Raw genomic sequence first — 22,801 nt, forward strand, 5'->3', positions numbered from 1 at the left:
TTTACTATTCTTCAGTGTATTGAGCCCTTAAGCAATGACACAGTCCAACATCTCCATGAAAACAAAAAACACAATATGTCTTTCATTTTCCTTACCCAACATCATTTTTTTTTTAAATCACATGTACTAATACTCAACATCCTAATCAAAATGATCTTTGACCTTTAGAAGCTGTAATCAATGTCAGGATTCACTGCTGATGTAGAAATCATAAAATCATCATCATAAATCACCATCCAGTCAGGTTGCTGCCATCTAGAGGTTTATTTAAAGTCTTCATACAGTACAATTCTGCTACACGGAGCACATTGACATTAGCACGTTGACATTTAAAAACATTGCTGTGGGCTCATGAGGTAAAATGATACAGATATAATGTAAAATAAAGTAATTTTACTGACATATTAACATCTGTGATTTTACATCCACACAGATTTACATCAGAAATGCACGTAAATGGTCAAACACACATTCATTCATTAATTCTCGTACACGCACGCACACATGCACCACAGTTGCTCAGGTAGAATGTTTTCATGCAAATTCATACTTGGCATTTAGCTAAAAATACTCAAAGCCTATTTTTGTCCATTGCTGTCTTCGTCAATTCAACGTCAAACGTATGAAAAAGGCTGGCAGAAAACAAAGACAACGGCTTGTCACTTTCCTCCTCTAAAACCTTCAAGAAATGATTTGTTTCATCAAATATAGCAGCTTGTTCCTTTTTGACGTATCTGCGAGTGCTTTTATTGTCTGAACAATGGGAGTGGTTCAGAAAATGAATGAAGGGAGGAGTTGTATTTTCATAACTGGAGACATCATCTAAAAAGCTTTTGATAGAAAAATGACGTTGGCTTGTCAACAATGGAGACTTTGCTGAATACGATAAATGGGTGCAAACCCACGACTCTTGCTCAGATTAAGAATATGAAGAAGTTTATGACTGACCTCCCATCACTTTGCAATCTCTCTTGCAGGGTCTTACTTATGCACTCTGAAGTTCAACATGTAAACATTACATCCTCACACAGCCATGCTCAAACCCCTGTATCTTGTTCATCATCATCATCTTCCTCCTCCTGCTGGGACAGGAGCTGGTAGTGTTCGCTGCCCATCGGCAGGAAAGCAGTCCTGGGTTGAGCCTCGTCTTCCTCAGTGGGGTCTCTGTGGTGGGAATCCAGCTGCTCAGCAGAGCTGCACTTGGTGTACAACTTACGGTGCATCTCTTGGCCGCTACGCTCCTCGGAGCGAGTGTTAGAGGCCTTGTGATTTTTTAGTGCGGTATAGATGTAGCCAATAGGCACGGGCAAGCTGGCAAAGATTATCAACATGATAATCATACCAAGAGCCCAACCAGGGTACTCAAGAGTCATCTCAGAGGCCTAAAGAGAGGAAGAGACGGAGCACGTCAGAGAGAAACATGGGGAGGCACAATACTGCTCAAGAGTTAACCGTCAAAAACACCATACAAATTATGACCATGAAATGAATTGCAAAGAAAGATTACATTATTCCTCCAGGTAACAGTGTCTTTTAGCTGTTATGAGAATATCAATACATATGAATATGAAAACATTTGTTTAAAGATATAAATCTAAATGACTAAATAATCACAACATTAAAACACATTGTAAATACAACTAGTACATAATAAGTTGTTTCAACAGTTTTAAAAAAAGAATCAGCATTTGTTATTGAGTGCAGTTGGGAGATCAAATATACAAATCTTGGGGAGTATTTCACATTTATTGTAAACTATAACAGAGGACTTTGTATATTAAACTGTTTTGTGTAGGACAAAAAGCTGGTGCTCGGTATCTTACCGTGTCTTGATTCCAGGCAGTGTATGTGGGCCTTTTGAAGACCATACGCAACAAACTTGCAGCCAGAAGACCAACCATCGACAGCAAACAAACATATTTCCAAAGATATTTGTACACCACTGGAGGGCGCCATTTGAGCATGACTTCAATGTCATCCAGGAAGCTGCAGGGATAGAACACATTTACAGAGATGCATCTTTTCAAACTAAGGACTAAAAGACAAGGAAGATTTAGTGGTCTCTTACCGCTCTGTTCCATAAACCCACGCCACACTAATAGTTTCAAAGATTACAACAATGACTAATGGTAGAGTTGCAGAGTAGTCGTCGAACATAGTCACAAAATAGTTGCCTGAGCGCTGAGTGAACAAAAGTCCTATTAAGAACCCCAACGCACAGCTGAACACTAAAAAACAAAAAGGAAGGCAGACAGTGTTATTTGAACCTCATAACTGCATACAGACAAGTGTAGTATTTGGAGGCAAGTGATGTCAGAATTTTATTTTCTAAAGACAAAAGGACAACAATTCTGGCGAGCCTGTACATAGTCAGTCATCAACATATCCGGCCTAAGGTGGAATATTTACATTTTAACTGTCTAAACCTTCAATTTAACCAAATATGCCTGGACAAGACTCCTTTCAATTGAAATTGACAAGTGCCTAAAATACAGAGCATTGTGAGAACTTGTGTTGATTTGTGTGCATTACCAGTGAGTAGTGTCCGGTGGCGGCCCAAGAAGCTAAAATTGTCCATGAGAGGTGTGAGGATTCCCTGCATGGTCCCAAACATGGTGCTGAGGCCCAGGTTGAGCAGCATTAGGAAAAACAGTGTGGACCAGAAGGGGCTGGCAGGAAAAAGTGCCATCACCTCAGTGAATGCTATGAATGCCAGGCCTGTCCCTTCAATACCCTGGAGACATACAATGGGAAGATAGAAAAGGTAGAGGGAATACGTCTGAACAAGAATTTTATAAATGTTTACTGAAGAGTACAAACATGTATTCTGATACCATTCACATCCAAGAGAAAACAAAATACTTGAGGATAAGGATTGTTATTTCCAGCAGCCTCCCTCAGCAAGTACATTACCCAATCTTATAAATCAGTATTTGGACCCCTATTTGTAGTTATAATCCTCTAGCACTGTACCAGAAGCACTGCTGTAGTAGTCTGCAGTAGGGGGTGAGTGATTTTTTCTTCTTCTTTAAACTAAAATAAACACTATTATATAAGATAACTCTTAGTAGCTCAGCCTCTGTTTCTTTAGTTTCTCCTTTCACTCCTCTATCACAGCTTGCTTCCATCTCACCAAGAGACCAACTAGATACTGTGTCCCATGTTTTTTTCCTCTTGCCAGCTGGATATTCTACAATACCTCACAGATTCCTCCGGGGTCCTGGGAACCTCGGTACCACACCTTCTTACTATTATTATTTAAATGTTCCCCTCAGTTTGAATAAAGTGAGACAGGTTGCACCTCATAAAGCATCCTGCGGTGATCCTTCCCTCACTCTAAAAATGTGTTCTTGAAAACGTAGTCGTTTAAAACTTTTCATGGTACATGGCTAAACCCCTTCTGGAAATTCTGATTTTCACCGCGCCAGTGTGTAAATAAATGACTCAAGGGTGAACATGCTTCAGCTTTCGAAGACACGTATCACCTCCACCAGATCAGATCTGGTTAAGATTAAAAAGTCCTTCTATTTCTTATTTTAAAACAACTTACTAACCCTTCTTTGAAATGTTAATATGATTATCTTTGCTAACTGCTTTGATACCCGCTTGTTTAATTGTTTTCTGAGCGCTTTATCCCTGTTCAAAATTCTCCTGAAGGTATTGTCTGGTTTTGTGAAGCATGACACGTGTTGATAGCCCACATATAAAGAAAGATCATTAAAATGATATCTCAGGTATACCTTATTCATCTCCTCTTCCAGGCTGCAGTCAGTGATGTTAGGACCCACCGTTGAGCCGTGGAGACTGTACCACTCTCTGTATTCAGCTAAAGACACAGAGCTTGGATCTGTCATGTTGATCCAAGGCCATCCAAGGCCATCCGAGTGCTGGTTAGATTGATAGGACGACCACAGGCTCAGAAGACCAAGATTTCTGGAAGAGGTTACAGTAAAAGGATCAAATATATTTATACATTTAAATATATTTCAGCAGCATCAGAAATATTGTGGTTAACGGTAATGAGTGCAAACTGAGGGAAGTAAACATTCATGCCACGAACACAGACAGACAGACATCCATACTTAGCCACGCAGCGTAGTGCAATGTTCTTGGCACGGAAACCCAGCACAACGAAAACCACCAGCGAGGCCAGCACAGACGTCATGAAGTTGATGCCGGAGACCATCAGCGCGTCCCTGTGGCAGTTGTTGTGGACTGGATTGTAGGAGGAATATGCGATAACAGAGCCATAGCCAAGTCCGAGGGCAAAAAACACTTGTGTAGCAGCCTGGCGCCACACCTGCACATTACCCCAGATTTCCAGCTAGAAATGATCCCAAAACAAAGTCTTATTAAGTCTAAATTAAGGCCAAAACTTGAAGAAAATCTTCTTAAGTTTTAAGTACTCTCAAGACACTTTATTTACTATACATCAGAACATTTTCAAATCAACACATCAAGGTGAAATATGTGCTTACTTTAGGATAAAACAAGAAGGTGATTCCTTCCATCGCACCGTCTAACATCAACCCTCTGATGAGGAAAATAAAGAGCACCACATAGGGGAAGACTGAGGAAAAGTACATCACCTGAGAGTTGAAAAACATAAATGCAAGATGATTTCTGTGCCAGAGCATTTTAAGGAATGGTTTGACATTTATGGAAATATCCTTAACAGCTTTTGACAGAGAGTTAGATGAAAAGACAAAGATACCACCAGTTAGCATAGCGAGTATTAAGGCTAGCCTGACTCCGTCTGGAGGAAATACAATCTGCCTACCAGCAATAAAGCTCACAAACTATTTCACTAATCCTGTCTTTGTGCTGAGATAAGCTAACGGGCTGCTAGCAATCGCCTATAATTACCAAACACATGAGAGTGGTTTGCATCTTCTCGTCTAACCCTATGCCAGAACCCCCCGAATATCGCCTTAGTCCTTTAACTATGCCACACGCATAATGTGTGTAGGTATTGTACGTTTATATAGTGATCCCTTGGGGCTGTGTGATAAAGAGGAGAACGGTTCACTTACCTTTGCAGAAGACTTAATGCCCTTGATCATAGCCAAGGAGACAATTGCCCAAGCCGCCAATAAACAGCCCGTCATGATGAGGTTAAACTCTCCCGATTCTTTGATAGAATTGTGATGTGAGAGCTTTCCGAAACCAGAAATACGACGTTGGGGAAGAACCTGCACATTCTTTCACTGTTGATTGAGAACAGACAACATTGTAGACCTGACTGGCATCGACAGTAAGTGACACCTCATTTTGATTGACAGCTCAGTTATGTCGTAGTACCTGTGTCATTGGTGGTCATATTAATTGGACAGTGCTCCCATGGCAGAGGATACTGGAAAGAATTACCCCAGGTAGAACAGGCTCCATGCAATAATAACATTGTAGTAAAGAGCCACGTAAAAACAGACCTAGAGGAGAAGAAAGGGTTCATGAATGATTTATTTAAGGAATTTTAATATTTAAATAGCAAGGCCTTTGCGATATTGGCTACAGTATGTGCTGACCTCTATAGTGTGCAGTCCGTTAAAAATTAAATTAAAAGGTCAACAATTTGTTTTCCAAAAGGAGAATAGCAAACCTAAAATGAACTAAGATAGGATTTTTATGTGTCACCCAAAAGTTATAATAAACTGTTGACACTTGTGTTTAAAGCCAAGCTGTAATGAATTGTGACACTGATATTGACTGGGACTAAAAGATAAATGAGGCTTTTTGGAAAAGAAACCAGTTTAAAAAAAACACGTAGCACACAGAAGTACACTTGTATGTGTGCACACAGAACGTTCTTGCCCACTCGTTTTCACCATGTTTCGTCTGTAGGGAAAAGTGTTACGCAACAAACTGCCAGCAATACAGCGCACTTCTACTCTCGCATTACAGCATGATGTAATCAGCGTCCTCTCTTAAGTATACATACACTGTGGCTAGTAATGAAAGGAAAGTTATTTACAGAGAGGTGATATATGAGATAGTACTGCTCTGGCTTTTTCATGAGACTAACGGAGGAAGACATTCATGCTTATGAACTTTCATTCTGGGGCTCATATATAAAATATTGGTTATGGCCCGATCTTGAAACCCAAACATGAAAGTTTATTCTACCATGGGCGGAAATACTATTATCTATGAGTAATAATGTTGCAAATGTATTAGTAAAAAAATAGAAATATCATATTTATAGTTATTTTCCTAGATACATATGGAACATTTCTTCTTTTTCTCTGAGTGCTTTGTCAGGAAGGAAAATACTAGGTATTATTGTGGGCCCATTTGGGCTTTTCATTTACCCCCCACTAACAAAGAAACCAAAGAATAACTTTTCATTCATACAGTACAATCAAAACCAGAACAAAACGATGTTACGAGAAGAAAAATACATCCTCTCTCACAATGCAGTGGCAGTAACCGATCCCTGCAGCTTTGTGAGATGTGCTTCCATACAACCGATGCTGCTTGGCGAATGCTTTGGCCAGCTGCCAACTCCATGAAAAACAGTGGAACTCCCACAACTACTAAAAGAAAACATACAGCAGCATGAAGGCCCCTAGGAGGAAAGAAAGGAAGATTTTTTAATACATGAAGGCATTTCTATAAACAATGTTTCATTCGGTCTTTCGTTTGTCAAATGCATCAACAATACCCAATAAATAAAGTTGTCAGCGACTGGTTTCAAGAGAGCTACTGTGATGAGTCATTCAAAACTACAGAGCTGAAATGTACAATTCTTTTCTTTAAAGGACACTCACCTCCTCCATTTTGGTGGCAAAGGTATGGGAACCTCCACACATTGCCGAGGCCCACACTGAACCCCACCTGTGCCAACACATACTGGATCTTGGAGTCCCATGCTGGTCGGTCGGCATCGCATGTGTCAACTCCATCTGGAACGTGCCCAGTTGTAAGCCGAGTTTCAGACTGAGCCTCACTCAGCCAGGCTCGATTCTCGTTACTGTCCAGTGGAGGTTTTTCCGTCTTGAAATGAACAAAGACGAAGAATGGAAAACTTAACTGATAATCCGTTATTAGCTTATTGACATGACACAGTCCAAACAAAATAATATTTATATTTTATGCCAAGAAAAGAGGAAGAAAGGATATGAATGAGACTTGCTTGTCTCTTAACTCAACGTGCCATATATGTGATGCAACTCGTGCAGAACTCCAATTTAATAAATAAACAAGGATGATATGCTCCATGTGGGAAAAATACAGAATGACTATGAGATCCTGTCTGTATACTGTGCAGTTTACAAAACAAAACCTCAACAGTCAAAAAAACAACAACCAGTTTTTGAAACTTTATGGCTGCAACTTTCTTTTTTATTGTATTTAATTAAATTTTAATCATCTCTCTATGTAGTAGTTTTTATTGTTAGTGGCGGAGTCCGCCATTCCCGCATTGGAATCCCACTGCATTCACGTGCACAAGGGATTCACAGGAAATGATGCAACTAATACAGCATTACTGCTTTTAAATCAATGTTTAGCCTCACTGATGACGGCTGGCTTTGCCACAGCCGTGATCATTAAAAATGGATGTTCCCATAGTAACTTTCCCAATTCAGAATATCACTAATATCTTAAGGATAACAATCAAATATAATGTGTTGTTTGGTAGCTGGTAGACTATATGTTTAAGTTGTCTAAGAGTGCATCTTTAGGCAACGTTTCCAATGAATACATTGTTCTGGGTTGTCCACTATGTTTTCTTTTTTTAGTGATTAATTATCCAAATTAAAAAGGTGATTGGAACAGAAACCCCCAAAGCCTGGTGTCACTGTTTAAAAAGAATAAGAAAACTATGCAAAACAACATCAGATCATCAGACTGCACTTGAACTCACCAGCTGACTTGGCTCGTGTGAGTGAGCAAGATTCAAAATGGCCTAACGTGTTTTAGAACATGACCCGGCTGTACCACGGCTATCAGCTGGTGAGAATGGAAAATCACAGGGGATGTATGACCCAGAACGGTATGTCAGGACACATGGACAGGCAGTTACGTCAGGTGATTTTAGAAACACGCAAACACACATACATAGAAAACTGCGGGAGAGTGACACAAATATGTGTGCACGTACAAATAAAGAGGTGGGAAGAGCAGCAGCCACCAGGCATATCTCTCTGGGTGAAGGAGGGAGAGTCTTCGGTGTTGTGTGGTTCGGAGTGGGTGGGAAAATTGAGGGGGAGGTGTTAGGCTTAGATTGGTTCATACTGTGGGTGGTGCTGAATTGCATGGGTGCACCATGTGGTGGATATAGTTGGTAACAAGGCAGGAGGCTTGCTATTAGAAGGCTATGAGACTTTTTTTGTCAACATTTTGAGGACCATTTTTATAAAAAGGTCAAAACAGGCTTTTGTTGTCATGGTGACACGTCTGTCAAGCAGCATCCAGCGATACCGCGAGAGCTGAAACGATTAGTCGATCGATAGATAAATCAGTAGTTCGGAAAATGTATCTGCTACAATTTTGATAATCAAGTAATCATGCACGGTATTTATTGAGCGCATAAACCAACATTTAATCAGGCGTAGCAAGATGTTTAAAGATATAATGTTTTAATATTTAAAGACAGTCAACTAAACTATTTTACAAAAATTGAGAAACACAATTGTTAGTTGCAGCCCTTGTTATCTCCAGATGTAGCTAACCTTGAATAGTCATTGAACAAGGTTACCTGAATCCGATCCAGTATTACAGTATGTTATGAACTGATAAAGTCTAGCTATCAGATGTGTGAGTAACCTTAGTGGTGTTGCTCTTACCTTTCACATAAAAAATTAAATGCCCTTCAAACGAGACTGAAAAAGAGAGAACTGACCTAATCACAAAATCTAAAAAGTGATTCAGTTCAACTCAGATTTATACATTTGGATATTACAGTACAGCCTCAAACTGGTCCTAAAGCTCCAACAGAGCAAGCATGTATCAGGTTGTCTGGATTAGCTTGTCAGAGGCTGAGGTATTTCTCGTATATATATATATATATATATATATATATATATATATATATATATATATATATATATATATATATATATATATTTCCACTTTTTCAGAAACTATAAGGAGTATTCTCTTGAGGCTTTTAACTTTTCCCACATCTTCAAACGCCGTAGAGAAAAAAACGGTCGTGCTTCTTCTTCAGTTCTGTGACTTGTATACAGTCTTTTGGGAAAGACATTTTTCTCTTTTTCTATACTTGGCTGACCTTAAATTATCATATTGCCCCAAAGCTCGCTCAGCCCAGCACACAGAGAGTGGTTGTTCATTTTGCCTACTGGTCATCTGGGTCTATAGCTAGCTGTTTTTCTGCGTACAGTTGGAAACCACACTTCTGTCTTCATTGAACAGCGATAGTAAACACACAAAGAGACGCCTCGCTTATCTCTAAAACACCCTTGTGTTTCTTTTTCAGAGTTATAGAAATGGGTTGGGATTTTTAAAAAGCACTTTGTGTGAATATAGTTATAATAGTGCTGTACATTTGAATTTTTTTATGAATACAGTATCACTGGTGTCCAATAAAACTTGTATTTATGTCTTTATAATGTAAATAACCATGAATCTGGTCTGTATTATTTAAACAAAAAATATTACATTAATTTATTCAACTGTCTTTAGTTAAAGCTTAGTTAAAACCCCTTTCAGTACATGTTGTCTTTAAATTCCTAATGAACACAAACTTTTTTGGTCAGTAATTGCCAGAAAGTACTCCATGATATTAAAATGAGTAGTACCCGCAGTATAAATCATTTTTAAATACTCAGAATGTTAACCCCCCCACCCCCCATGTCATGCAAACCCCTGTATTTACACAGTAACCAAATGGTGGCATGCTGCTGTTTTCTGAGTGCACATCGGATAAACTCCAAATAACTAAAGTCAGTCAAGTCGAGTTTTTTCTAAAAACTGCTCAATGTACACAAAGTGACCCACAAAACGAATAGCAACATCTATAAGACGTAATGCAATGTAATAGCCCGCAATGGAAGGTCTGACTTTGTTGAAACTGTGCGACTTTGTAAAGTATGTATAGGGCTGCATTACACCTCCACAAGTGAAGGACCAATGTAATGCAGTTCTTTATACAATACCACAAACTACAACCTCAAAAAACGACAGTTAATTCAAATTAAAATACCTCTGCTCAGTGTTTCACAAAGTATTTAAACATGATTGTATTGGATGGCATTAGAGCGTACAGATATTTATATTTCTCTGTTAACTACAAATGTAGCCTTAATGGCAGTTTGTGTTATTTTACTGGACATATTTCAGAAATGGAAGAGGAAAGTTCCGCTTGCACATAAAACCATGCAAAAGTGGCAAAAGTCCACTATCACAAATGTGAAATACATTTGTTTTATGTGTTCACACATTATATGGAGAAATGCTTTCAACAGCATGTCACACATATGTGTTTCGGCTGGACACCCCAACCTTCCGCAAACAGCCAGAATATAAAGGACCTTTTACACATGTGATTTTACATGTCAGCATCAGAGGAGCCAGTCTTTTTTTTTTCCTGTAAAAGTAGTTTTGGTTCTCTACTAAGGACCCTTAAGTGAGACTTCTCAGGAACTAGTACAGCTCAAGATTTAAATTGAAGATGTATGACTAATAAGTCATACATCTTCAATTTTCTTTCAATAAACAGATATCTAAAGCCCTCTGGAGGAAATGTTGTAATTTGTTTTTTTGGGCTATACAAAATATAAACTGATAGCAAAACAGTAATGAAACAAGAGCCACAAATGTAATGTCTTGTCAACATTTAGAATGAGTGGGTCACAACATCTATTGCCGTGCCGATGTTCGTCTTGTGCAAAGCATCACACAGTGTGCAATCAAATTAGGAAAATAATTTTTGGATTACACACAAAGGATTTAAAAAGAAGCCGAATACTTAAACAAGGCATCTTATCAAATAAATCATGGTTGTGGCACACCTGCACCAAGGAGCTGTAAAATGGGAACTATATTGTCGTCAGCTATAATCCACCAGCACCGAGATGTTCGTCGAAACAACGTTCATACAGTCACTTTCTCTACCTGCCTCAACCTGGTTTACATCGGGAATCTATCTGCATTGTCCAAAAGTGCCAACACCCTCCACAGGTATACATGAGCAAATACACATATGATACCCTTGCCCCAGCACACACACACCATGTTGCACAATCTGAGTAGCTGTCCATCATGAAACCACTCACAAATGTCCCTCTCTTCAGTAGTTTACTGCTAATGGATTCCATGATAATCTGTATATGCAAGTCATTAAATCATATTTTGGGTTGCATACTGACTACAGTGTAGTCAGTCGGTTTGTGGACAGTTGCACAACACTGTTGTCACATTTGAGTCCAAATGAAACAACGATGTTGAGGTTAAAGTGCTGCCTTTCAGCTCTAATTTGAGGTTGTTTACATCCAACACAATCATACAGAAGATCAGCTGCATGGCAGAGATTATCTGAAGTGAGGCAATTTGCAGCCTTAAAGCCTATTCATGAGTCTAGTAACGGTAAGTCATACAATTTACAACGAGAGAAAAAAAGGGAAAGTCAGTACAGCAAAAGACAGTTATCGAACAATAAGAGCACGCGGACTTTAAATGTTAGAGCTCATTCAGAGTAAAAGCAGAAGTTCGCTGTGTTATGGACATACCATGCTGACTGCACGGTCCAGGAGAGGAGTGACGTTTTGAGTTTCCAGAAGTCCTGGAGTTGGTTTCTCTGCTCGTCACTTCGTCCCCTTTTCACAACGCTACTTTTAAACTCTTCCTTTCTTCGACTGTGACTAATAGTAACGTTAACACATATGACTAGTGTGCCAAGAGAGGAACGTCTCGAGCAGATTGTTTGTTTTGCGGCCACGTTTCTGGCGCAGGAACACACTTTGTCGTCGCCAACTCCGAGGAGACATAAAGGAGACGTTACTGCAGATGGAGCCAATGGGAGGACTGAGGGGGCTGAACTGCCCTTCCCAAAACGTTTAACGGAGCAGGACAACACACGGCTGGATGTTCCGGTGTGAAAGCCAGCAGGTTGGACAACAAATACCGCTGAAGAGAGTCGTGCGCACCGACATGTGGTCAGACTCACTGCGCTGCTTGAGAAAGTATTTAAACACGGAGATGTGAAAGCCGCCGATTTTTAACTGCGCGTATATTCGTGCAATTATGGTACAGGCGCCCACTGCATCTTTAGTAAAAGGCAGAACAAGGTTTATGCACGAGTGCGCAGAACAAAAGCGAACAAATAATGTGCGCCCAATTAGCGGCGAAATAAGTCCCAAATAACTCGCATCAGCTCACGCACATGTGACTTATGGAGAATACAGGCAAGTTATGACGAGGTATATGTTTTGGCTGCCAACTACAAAGTGCACTTAAGTGTACTTAATGAAAAAACAGCAGGCATGGGGATATTTCCTCCTGTTTAAAATATCTGTGGGGCTGAGACGAGACCTGTTGTTGCTCAAAGTTATGTGTATTATATTACCAGTAATACATGTAAATTATTCTTTATTCGATTAGGTTAAAGAAATACAAAGAGCTGACTACTTGACTAAATTGGCCAAGAACTTGGCCAGTAGTCTGGCTTTAATTCAGGCCAGGTGAAGGCAGCTGCAAAGAGACTTTCTGTTCATATAAAGTTGTTTTAATCAACACTGGATCCTTTCAGAGCAGCTGTCCTGAAGATCGTTGACCCGAATATGCCTCCACCCCACCATTTAGCACTGCACTGTCCAAAATGTCACAATGCCATGACGACAAGATCTGAAGCACCAGGAGAAAGAGATGGAAATGCTTGTTGCTGTTTTTTTAAATGTCGTATAACAAGATATTCTGCAATGTGTAATAACAAAACGGTACGTGAATCAATTATTTGTATACCAGCTGTTATTAGTTCAGTGTCAACAGTGGTATATTCTTCAGTGAATGGCACTGAAGTGAATGTATTGCATTGCAAAACTAAAGGCTTTTTGGAAGAAAACATGAAACATGGAGCTGAATCCGTTTTGCTTGCAGTTGTATGGCAGCCCCATTTTCCGCCACCCTTTTGAGTGACCACCTGTTCATAACCTTCCAGACCTGTTCAACATGATGAGAGCTGCAGGGACAGATGATGATGACCTCTAACAACCAGCTGGGGTCACTGTTCCCCAACTGCTCAGTTTTCCTTAACGCCATGACCTATCTCCTTTTCTTGTACCTAGGGAGTATCTTATCTCTGCTTTTCTTATCTTAGTGACTTTAATCTGCAGTTGTTCAAAGTATGACTCCATCCTTCCTCCCTTAAATGTTTAGCAACTTCTTCTTGGTAAAGTACTAATTATTCTAGCTGTGTAATACAAAACTGAATAAAACTGAAGTTTGGCTAGGGTCCTATTGACATTGATTTTCTGAAAACACACACATCCACTATTATCTGCAACAGAAGCAGTGCTCTGAAAAAATATCAGAAACCAGCTATGTAATGTTTTGTCAACATCCTTTACCACCTTCTCAGATCTAATTTAATGCACATGTCTTCCTGTCTGTGGTTGCAAACAAACTCTTTTTTATAATCTTGAGACATCCCAGTGATTATATTCTATGCAATTTAACGACCACATTGTTCCTTAAATCAGTCATTTACTTTTTTAATCAAAATCAAATCAGTTAAGCCAGTTACCATTTCTCCTTTGAGGAAGATCCAAAGGTGCATTCACATCTTTAATTAATTTTTAATGACACACTTTTATCTAACGATTTAAACTCTGAACTTTATCTTGGGCTAGTCTCAAAATTAAACTTAATGTCACAGATGTATGAAGGTGGGGAGTTTGAGGAAGACAGCCTTACCTATCTGGAATGTCATGTGTCACTTTGGGCCCATGGCACAAGCCACAGGTGGTTGTTGAATGAAATGCTTGTCATTAGAAAAGAGAAGCTCACAAATGTGCAGAGAGAAGAATGGGAGGGAGGAGCATGTGTGTGAGTATGTGTGTGTTTGTCTGTGTATCAGAGAATCAAAGAGGGAGTGAAAGCAACACAGAAAGCCATACTTGTTTTTCTCGTTTCTGCGTATCTCCAGAAAGTGGGACGTCCTTGTGTATCCGAACTCAGAGCTCATGCAACTCAGCACGAGAGCTGGTCTCTGTGCCTTGGATTTAAACACTCAAACCGCACTAAAAGGTACAGTGATGCATCTAGATTCTATGTGTTAACTTTATGCAAACAGAGTGTGCGTTTGTGTGTGTGTGTGTGTGTGTGTGTATGTGTGTGTGTGTATGTGACTGTCTGTGTGTTTGAGAGACCAGCACACCTGTGGACAGTTTGTCAGTAATATAGTGCTCAGTGGAGACTTTCGAAGCAGCTTCACTTCACGTTGATACGTTAGAATATTTCATAATTTGTAATTGTGTGAAGGGCCTTTTCTGTGCAATGTGCATTTTATGAGAAATTGTTAATGATTCAAATAGTTTATGCCATATTCACTGCTTCAAAAGTATATGTTGGAAGACGAGGGACGACAGAGGAAAGGCAGGAAGATGAGTGAAAGAGATATCAAAGCTCCAATGTGTTTGCAAAGTAAACACTTGATGACTTTTTGTATTCAGCTAGTACAGTTTTATGTTAAAGGGTTGGTGGTTGTGTCATCTGCATACCATGCATCTAATGACAGTGGTTTTTCTTGTTGTGCGCATGTGTCACTCACATGCACGTCATAGTACAAGTGTGAATACTCAGCATTCTTACAATCACCTTGTGGAATGTGGCAATAATGAACTCTCATTCATCATTGAAATATGTATAGACTAGTCCAATTAGAAAAGTAAAAACATTCAAGAAGCAAGGTATGATTCCCATTAAGTAATAATGAGATAATGTATAGGTGAATTATGCATTTCCCAGGAAACGTAAAGTTTATTATAGTATGAGCATTATCTCCTATTCTATGTATATGCATGATTTTACTCTCTGCATCCACACACAACAGATGTCTGCAACACCGCCTGCGGTGGCCCCGAGAATGTATTCAGGTGTCCGAGTTATGTTAATTCCAGGGCAGCAGCCCCGTCCCGGTGGCCTGCCCATTTACACACATGTTCACAAAGGTAAAGTATATTCATCTGCCTGATGTGTGAGAGCATGTGCTGGCGCCACAAAGATACATTTTCATTCTCTGCGCACAATATCCTGCTTCTTGCTATTGACATAATACAGCTGGCTTTGTGTTTTTGTACATGTGTCAAACGTTGCTTTCATAGCTTTGTTCTTCCTCTGCTCAGAAAAAAGTGCCATTAAGGAGTCAAATTATCCATCTCTACTGAATGCAGAGAGAGAATTGGTAAGTAATTGCATAGATACATTTGTATATGTGTATGCTTGTACACTGACTAAAGGGTTTATGTAGAAAGCTTTCAAATAATCAATAGCTTAATATTATTAATGTGTGGTCCCATATGTATACTACATAATGTATATATGTTCAATCAATAAAGCAACTTTTGTCTATATGCCAGAAGAAACACAACAGCAGTGAATATATCAAAATCAAATATTTGCATTCTTAAGTATGTGGAAAATGTATATATATTCATCATACTTAGGTGTAGAGTAAAAAGACAACGTAATGTCTTTTAATGTCTTTATAAAAATATGTTAATGTTAATTGTTTAATGCATTCTCAGAATAGAAAAATATATGAACTAATTCAAACACAATTGACATTATTTGAGACCTTTAGTTGACTTTTCTCTGTTCACAGACATTACAATCAACGAACCACTAACTTCTAGCAGCCCTAAAATGGCCATTTTAAAACTAATTGGAACAAGTTAGAAAAAACTATTGCTATAAAAGGAAGGCATGGGGAATAATTAATTGTTTTTCAAACTTTAGCAAGTGCCTGTAACAGATATGAAAGAGGGGATTTGATTTCTTTCTGAGTATGAGGCAGAGGCTACAACTGGAAGTTTGAGTTGGCCAGGCCCACATCATTAGCGGAGCTCGCCATAGTGAGCTATATTTACAATATAATGCAATCCAGGACCTCAGCGCTGGAGCACTATTTGAAGCTGTAGTTTGTGGCGATGCTATTGTATTAGATTCCATTTAATAAGACTTTCATATGTTGTTCCACTAGGTGGACAACATAAGAGGAATACCTGAGAAGATTGCACAAGTATCAATGCCTCTTTCATACACTCAAATATTTAACAATATAACCATTACACATGTACTTATTGAAGGGCTATTGCATTGTTTTTTTAAAGAGAATGAATCACCTCCTTGTACGTTGTTTAACCCACTAATATAGCGTGTTAAATGACCAGTAATATTAACTGTTAACTTGTAAAAACATTTTCTGTAAGTCGCTCTGGTAAATGGCTAACATACAGTATTTTACTTCAGGAGTTTATGAACCACTGCTTTGACGACGTGGAGCGATTCATGGCACGCTTGCAGCAGACGGTTGAGGCCCAGAGCGTTCTCAGCCAAAGGGGGGGAAAGAGAAGCAGAAAGAGCAAGAAGAAGAAGGACCAAGAAGGTGAGAGTTGTTCTTCCATCCAAACTACTGTAGTCATGGTTTTATTAGGGTGGTCTAAATAAAATAAATGTTTTTACTTACTGATACTTTTTATGTAGGTTTGAAGAAGTGTAGATCAGTTGAGGGGGAAAGTTGAAAAGTTGGTGGTGCTTGGCAGGAGATTGATAAATGTGTGGCTTCTGGTAGAGGCAGGAAACTGGAGACAAAGGGTACATAATGGCACACTATTTTAAGCACATGTAAGATGGTCAACAGGCAGGGTGCCAAAAAATTCTTAAAATAATTGGGAAATACTAAGCATGGACAAGACACATGACAAAGAAGTTATTGGAGCTGGGGCCAAGTCCATCCGGAAATATTAAGAAGCACCACTAAAACAATACATGTGCAATTGCTTAATTTAATTTGTAATCGTTCATTCTGTTGGGTTGACATTGCACATGACATTACGTGGCCATCGGTCATTGTAAAATATTCCTACCAAACATTCAATATCTTGTCTGCATCCTGTTTGAAGGTAAAACAAATAAGTTACTTGAAGGGGCATTTTCCTCGGTGACATTAACTGTCACATGAAGATTAATAAATCATCATTGAACACTATAGTCAACATGTGTGAATGGGAGTTTAAATGTTGTATCAAGTAGTCTTCACCATCTGTGTTGTCGTGGCAACATGCCCGGGGTGTTTCCCAGGTCTTGGCCAGTGTATACTGGGATAGGTGTATCCTAGATAAGGCTAAAGGCAATGCACGTATGCATGTATTAATGAAATAGAAGATTGTTATTAGTCACCACCACTGGCTTTGTTTTGTGGGAGTACTTTCTGGAACAAGCCCCACTTTTCTTAAAGGTGTTAACAAATGCTATTACACTTGCACTTGGCAGCAACATGTTATAGATAATTAAATAATGCAACAAATGATACTGCCACAAGCTAATATCAAGTTCAAATCAATGCATGCACAATAACAACTGATCGGGGTGGAGTTATGCGTTTACTGTTAATAATGAATGAGTTATCTGTATCCTGTTGAGTTGGAGTTGTGGTTGTGCTCCTGTGTGTGCAGATGATTTGTTGGCCCTGAAAGCTTGCCCTCCATCAGCGGAAGAATTTGTGGACCTCTTTCAGAAAATCAAGTACTCCCTCAGTCTGCTGGTGAGATTAAACTAGTTATAATAGAGCATTGATAAACGCTGGAAATGTACAAGCACATAGTGACAAAACCGCTGAAAATGAAAAGGTAAATTATCCAATTTGCTGGTTTATTTAGGACCGTCTCAAGTCAACCATTGCACAGCCTGATGCACCAGAGCTGCTGCATCACATCTTTGTGCCTCTTAGACTGGTGAGTCTCTCTCTTGTTTCTTTTAGTCGATTATATATATCTCTCTCTCTTTGTGATACTGACTGAAGCAACCCTCTCTATTACAGATGATGCAAACCACTGGAGGGCCAGCTTTAGGAGCATCGGTGGTCAGTCCTGCTATGACCAGTGGTGCGGTTTTACTGCTCCAGGAGCATCTGATTGCAGAGGAAAAGAAGCTGTGGACTTCATTAGGGGCCAACTGGACTTCACCCTGGTATGTGTGTTTGTGTGTATGTGTGTGAACATCTTGGTTTGAGAGTGTTGCACTAACAATATCTTCTTGCCCTCTTTTCAGTTTGCACCTTAATGTGTCTGTACCTCCATACTCACCTGTCTTCCTGGATGGGTGGAAGCCTCAGGCCTATGATTCAACGGGCCAGCTCTTCGAAGATCCCATCGAGTCACAGCACAAACAAGATGCTTTGAGGGAAAGTAGAAGTTTACAGGACCAAGTTCAACAGACAGCGGAGCTTCCTGGTGAAGGCAATGAAGAAGTGTAAGTCTGTAGGCCTCCCAAATATCTGCAATTGGCAGTATATTGCACTCATTAAATCTGTCTAGAGGTTATAAAGGCTGAGAATAATTAAGGTCAATTTATAAAATTAGAGATTAATATTACTGACTTTTTCTTTTTACAAGTTGCATATCTTTTAAATACCATTTCTATTTCAGAGATGGAAATGGGCTCCCTCCAGAGGGTGAGAGACTTTACTGCTGCAGTTATGACTTTGTGGCTAGAAACAGCAGTGAACTCTCTGTGCTCCAAGGAGAAACACTGGAGGTACACATCCATAATTATAATTAGGGAACCACCTGTAAAAGTAAATGTATTCTTCAAATGTATCACAACACTTGACTGATCTTTTTTTAGGTCATTAATATGTCAAAGAAATGGTGGAAGTGTCAAAATCGCTTCGACCAGATAGGATTTGTTCCCTCTAATATCCTGGAGCCTCTGTCTGCTCTGAATAACCCTGGGAGGGACAGCCCAGCGGTACACAGAGAGTCAAAGGTACAAGTACAGACACAACACACACATACAGAGCGCTGTTGTTTGTGTCAGTGCTTCAGACATTGCACACACTGTGGCTTTTGGCTTCATGCAATCTCACAGTTTTTATTCCTTCCTACTTTTCCACAACAGAAGATGCCCATTTCCCCTGGGACAAAGTTCTTCTCATATGCTCCATCAAGCCCAGTTGGGACCAGTCCTACAAGCCCAATGCGACCACAGAGCATGGTTTTACCATCAATACAGGGAGAAGACAATGACCGAGGTACCAATGCACATACATGTTGAAATCAGCAATGGTAAATCATGTGTACAAACACAAGAGGGACTTGATAGAATATCAAATTCACAAACATATTGAATCCCAGGAGCTTCTTAAGTTCTTTCACCATATAACAGAAGTGCAGTTAGCGCCGTCTCTCATCTTTCACTTAAGTGCTACTAAAGTCCTGTCTCTAGCACACAGATAGTGTTTTAATAAGCTCCTTTTTAGCATTTGGTTGCATTCATTTTTAAGAGGAAGACGCCGAGTGCCATGCTTCCACTGCTGGTCTCCTATATCCCATGTGAGATGGACACTGATCTCTTTGACACAATAGTATTTTGGTTAGTAAATTGCATTAGCTCTTAACTGATAACTGGCCCGAAACGGACCTCTTTCTATGTGGTGTGTCTAAAAGTCATTTGAAATGTTGTTAACACCTTCCATGCACATTTATCATATTAAACACAACTCAAGCCTGGGGTTTGAACACTGATCTTAAATTGTCGAAATAGAACGCTTTGATAGTAAATTAAGTTTTGTCTGTAATGTATTTGCAGTCCTGATGGTGAATGATGAGCTCCTTCAGCGGTTAGCTGAGAAAAGAGGCTCAGTTCGTCCACTGGTGGTCCCCCGCACAGCTGACACTACTCCCCTGAACTACCACTCACCGTCTGCCGAGGTGGAGGCCTGGCTAACCACGAAGGGCTTCAGTCAACAGTGAGTGTACTCTGTTCGAGGAAACTCAGACAAAACCCTGGTAGAAGCCTAGTTTATAGAACTTATAAGTTCATTTATAGACAAATCTTACTAAATTGTATGAGGGGTGCTTATTTGACACGTGAGTGCTGCAGACATTAAGAACAATGAGGAAATTTAAATCAAAGACATCTAAACAGTTTGTTGCATTATACATGCGGCACAAGCAGCTGATTTCATTTAGTGCACAATAGCGCCATCAAATGTCCTGCATGGCTATGTTTATGTATTGCAACTTAAAGTTACTACGAGGAACTTATAACTGGTTATAGAAGAGACTCACCAACACCACGCTGCTGGAGACCCAGGCCAAATAGCTGAAGGGAAGGCAGGCAGAAGCAGGACTGCTCAGGGCCGACTGCAGTATAATGAGGTCTTCTAAAGAGACTGGCGCTTAGAAACACTACTGATACTGGACATTGAGGACAATGAGGGGCACTTTTACATCAATAAAATGACTCTTAAAAGAAGTTTACATGTCCTTTAGATTATTCCAATTTATACAACTGGATTCTTCTATCTGACGAAAGGACTCATGTCCAGTTTATAGGTGAACGTTTGACAGAGAAAGCTCTTTTAAGCTGAATGCACACGTATACTGACTTTGTTGCTTCTTCCCCTTCTTTCAGGACAGTTCAGGGTCTGGGCATTTTAAATGGTGCGCAGCTTTTTTCCCTAAAAAAGGAGGAGCTCCGCGCTGTGTCACCAGAGGAAGGTGCAAGAGTCTACAGCCAAATTATGGTGCAGAAGGCCCTTCTCGAGGTTTGTTATGTTGTGTGTGTGTGTGTGTGTGTTTATGTGAGGTTATGCATGAGTTGTTTGCTCAGCCTTGACTTATGCACAGACTGGTGTCATTTTAATACACTGTCACCTACATTGACAGATTATTTGCTTTTCAAAAACCACAAAATACACATTAGATCCTAAAGAGCTCATAGCTAGTTGCAGAGGGTAGATGTTACAGTTACTAGATAGCCTTTGTGTTCTTGGTCTGATACTAAAGGAGTTTCATCAATGAATATCAACATCAATATTTCTTTGTTAAAATACATTTTATCTTGTATCCTACTCAGGATGTGCACAAATCTACTGAACTAGAGACGGTGATGGAGAAGCAAAAGCTGAAGATTGGCTTGAAATCAGAGGATGATTCAATGTGACGGAGCTCTCCAACATTCAGATACAAATCAATGGAGATAACTGTAATATTGCATATACAGCTGGATGCAGTGATGTTGCAGATGGATTTTAATATTGAATCATGTTGTATCTATGTGCTACAGATTCTTCAGCATGAGCAAGCTGTGTTAAAAGTAAAACTCACTCACTAATACTATTTTTACATGTTTTTAAAGACATATCAGAGTCAGAGTTTTACTATTCTTACCATTTGGTAACATTATACTTTTTACAATTTCAATATTTCTATCATCCTTTGTTTAGGCAATATCTGAAAAAAATAAATAAACCTTATAACATTCTGATGATTAGAGTTCTACGTTAACAATGGACTGAAACTGCTTTTTGTGCTACACGAAAAGGGAATTTGGTTTAAAATGTTTATGACTCAGTATCGTTCAAATTTCTATCGTTTGTGTTTTTATTGCTTGCATATCTATCTGAGTTAAGACCAAATACACATTGAACTGTTAAATGAAGAATACACAATTTCAGTTTGACTCTTTGTACGATTTTTATGGAGACTAAAATGTTTCTGTATTTTTCTTTGTGACCTCAGCTGTGGAGAATATCATGACATAATGTAAAGTAACACATCAAAAAGTATGTGTATTTTTTAACCATATATATTTCTTTGCATCTTCCATTTTATGATCAAAATAATTTAAAATCTATACATATATTTGAAGTCATTTTTTCAACTGTATGAAACATTTAAAAAAGTGACACTGAAGATGTCAACATACATGAAATCTGAATCATTCATTGTTCATTAATAACAGGCGGAGGTAAATCATCATCATCATCATGTTACTTGTTACTACATTTTTGAACGGACAGCAACACATTTAACAAATAACATTGACCAGAGTTTGAATGTTCTAGTGTAAACATTGAGAATTTGATTGTGGCTCGACTATGAACTATTTCCATGTCAACTAGTTTTTATTACTTGCAACTGTTCCCTCTCTTATTTAATGTATTTCTTCGTTTAAACAGAGGTAGGAGGATTACTTTACAATTTCAATCACACAAATGTACTGGATTTTCATACAATTCACACAATTTCAGTCACGTAGAATAATTACTCATAGTTCAACACTTTGCTAAAATGTTTTTTTAATGTCCTGATTATTTCCAAAAACAACTCGACTACATCATTTGTTAAACAACATACAAGGCTAGATTTTACTTATTGTTACTTCACAGCAAGGCTTTGTTAAAATGTTTGTCTCTGACAGAGCAGCTGGTGGGTGAAAGTAATGAATCAGTGAAAACTCAAAATTGATCTTACCTTGAATTGCTTGATAGTACTAAAATCGTATTGATCATTAATGTTAGACCTGCTTTTAGTCATGTGCATATATGTCAGCTGTATATTAGGTCACAATTCATGCATCTTTCATTCACGTATATTTAAGTTAACCCACTATGGCTCAACACTGCACCACAATGTTTTGCATATATTATTAAAATGCATCTGTCCAATTACTACACACAACTCCCCCTGACACCAAAGGCCAATCTCCTCCTGCTGTCACTGTTCAATGAAGGATGTCACAGCTATGCATTTATATGTGTCTTTGCTAATATAGCTTGATTTATGAAAAAGAAAACTAAAAAAAAACTCGGCCACATCTATTTAAACATACATCT

General features: G+C 39.0%; 2 protein-coding genes across 9 annotated transcripts; one reads left to right on the top strand and one right to left on the bottom strand.

The window, feature by feature from the left end:
- Window positions 1-245: 245 nt before the first annotated feature.
- On the bottom strand, window positions 246-11,804 carry slc6a16a (solute carrier family 6 member 16a). Its single transcript, XM_034540037.1, is given in 16 exon segments — window positions 246-1,382; window positions 1,824-1,986; window positions 2,069-2,228; window positions 2,533-2,734; window positions 3,741-3,933; window positions 4,083-4,324; window positions 4,479-4,589; window positions 5,034-5,148; window positions 5,150-5,207; window positions 5,302-5,368; window positions 5,370-5,429; window positions 6,411-6,444; window positions 6,446-6,545; window positions 6,548-6,565; window positions 6,768-6,993; window positions 11,691-11,804. Coding segments are annotated over 16 exon segments (2,097 nt in total). The 5' UTR covers window positions 11,694-11,804; the 3' UTR covers window positions 246-1,037.
- On the top strand, window positions 11,470-21,855 carry eps8l1a (eps8 like 1a). Of its 8 annotated transcripts, none has more exons than XM_034540035.1 (15): window positions 11,470-11,547; window positions 14,105-14,205; window positions 15,011-15,128; window positions 15,303-15,361; window positions 16,429-16,564; window positions 17,634-17,722; window positions 17,838-17,912; window positions 17,999-18,147; window positions 18,229-18,429; window positions 18,606-18,714; window positions 18,805-18,945; window positions 19,078-19,210; window positions 19,768-19,927; window positions 20,596-20,728; window positions 21,040-21,855. In XM_034540035.1, the coding sequence occupies exons 3-15, from the start codon at window positions 15,011-15,013 to the stop codon at window positions 21,124-21,126; spliced, it is 1,590 nt and encodes a 529-aa protein (XP_034395926.1). In that variant the 5' UTR covers window positions 11,470-11,547; window positions 14,105-14,205; the 3' UTR covers window positions 21,127-21,855. The 8 variants fall into 8 exon arrangements, with proteins under 8 accessions (XP_034395926.1, XP_034395922.1, XP_034395920.1 ...); XM_034540031.1 differs by lacking the exon at window positions 11,470-11,547 and adding an exon at window positions 11,906-14,004; XM_034540029.1 differs by lacking the exon at window positions 11,470-11,547 and adding an exon at window positions 11,906-12,896 and having other exon boundaries at window positions 13,057-14,205.
- The last annotated feature ends 946 nt before the right edge of the window (window positions 21,856-22,801 follow it).

This window comes from Cyclopterus lumpus, chromosome 8 (assembly GCF_009769545.1).
Source record: "Cyclopterus lumpus isolate fCycLum1 chromosome 8, fCycLum1.pri, whole genome shotgun sequence".
In the NCBI taxonomy this organism is placed as follows: domain Eukaryota; kingdom Metazoa; phylum Chordata; class Actinopteri; order Perciformes; family Cyclopteridae; genus Cyclopterus; species Cyclopterus lumpus.

Coding starts and splice junctions, on each gene's coding strand:
- eps8l1a (XM_034540035.1), top strand. CDS start 15,011: ATGTCTGCAACACCGCCTGCGGTGGCCCCGAGAATGTATTCAGGTGTC. Junction 15,362..16,428: donor TGAATGCAGAGAGAGAATTG/GTAAGTAATTGC, acceptor ATTTTACTTCAG/GAGTTTATGAACCACTGCTT. Junction 18,430..18,605: donor GGTGAAGGCAATGAAGAAGT/GTAAGTCTGTAG, acceptor TTTCTATTTCAG/AGATGGAAATGGGCTCCCTC.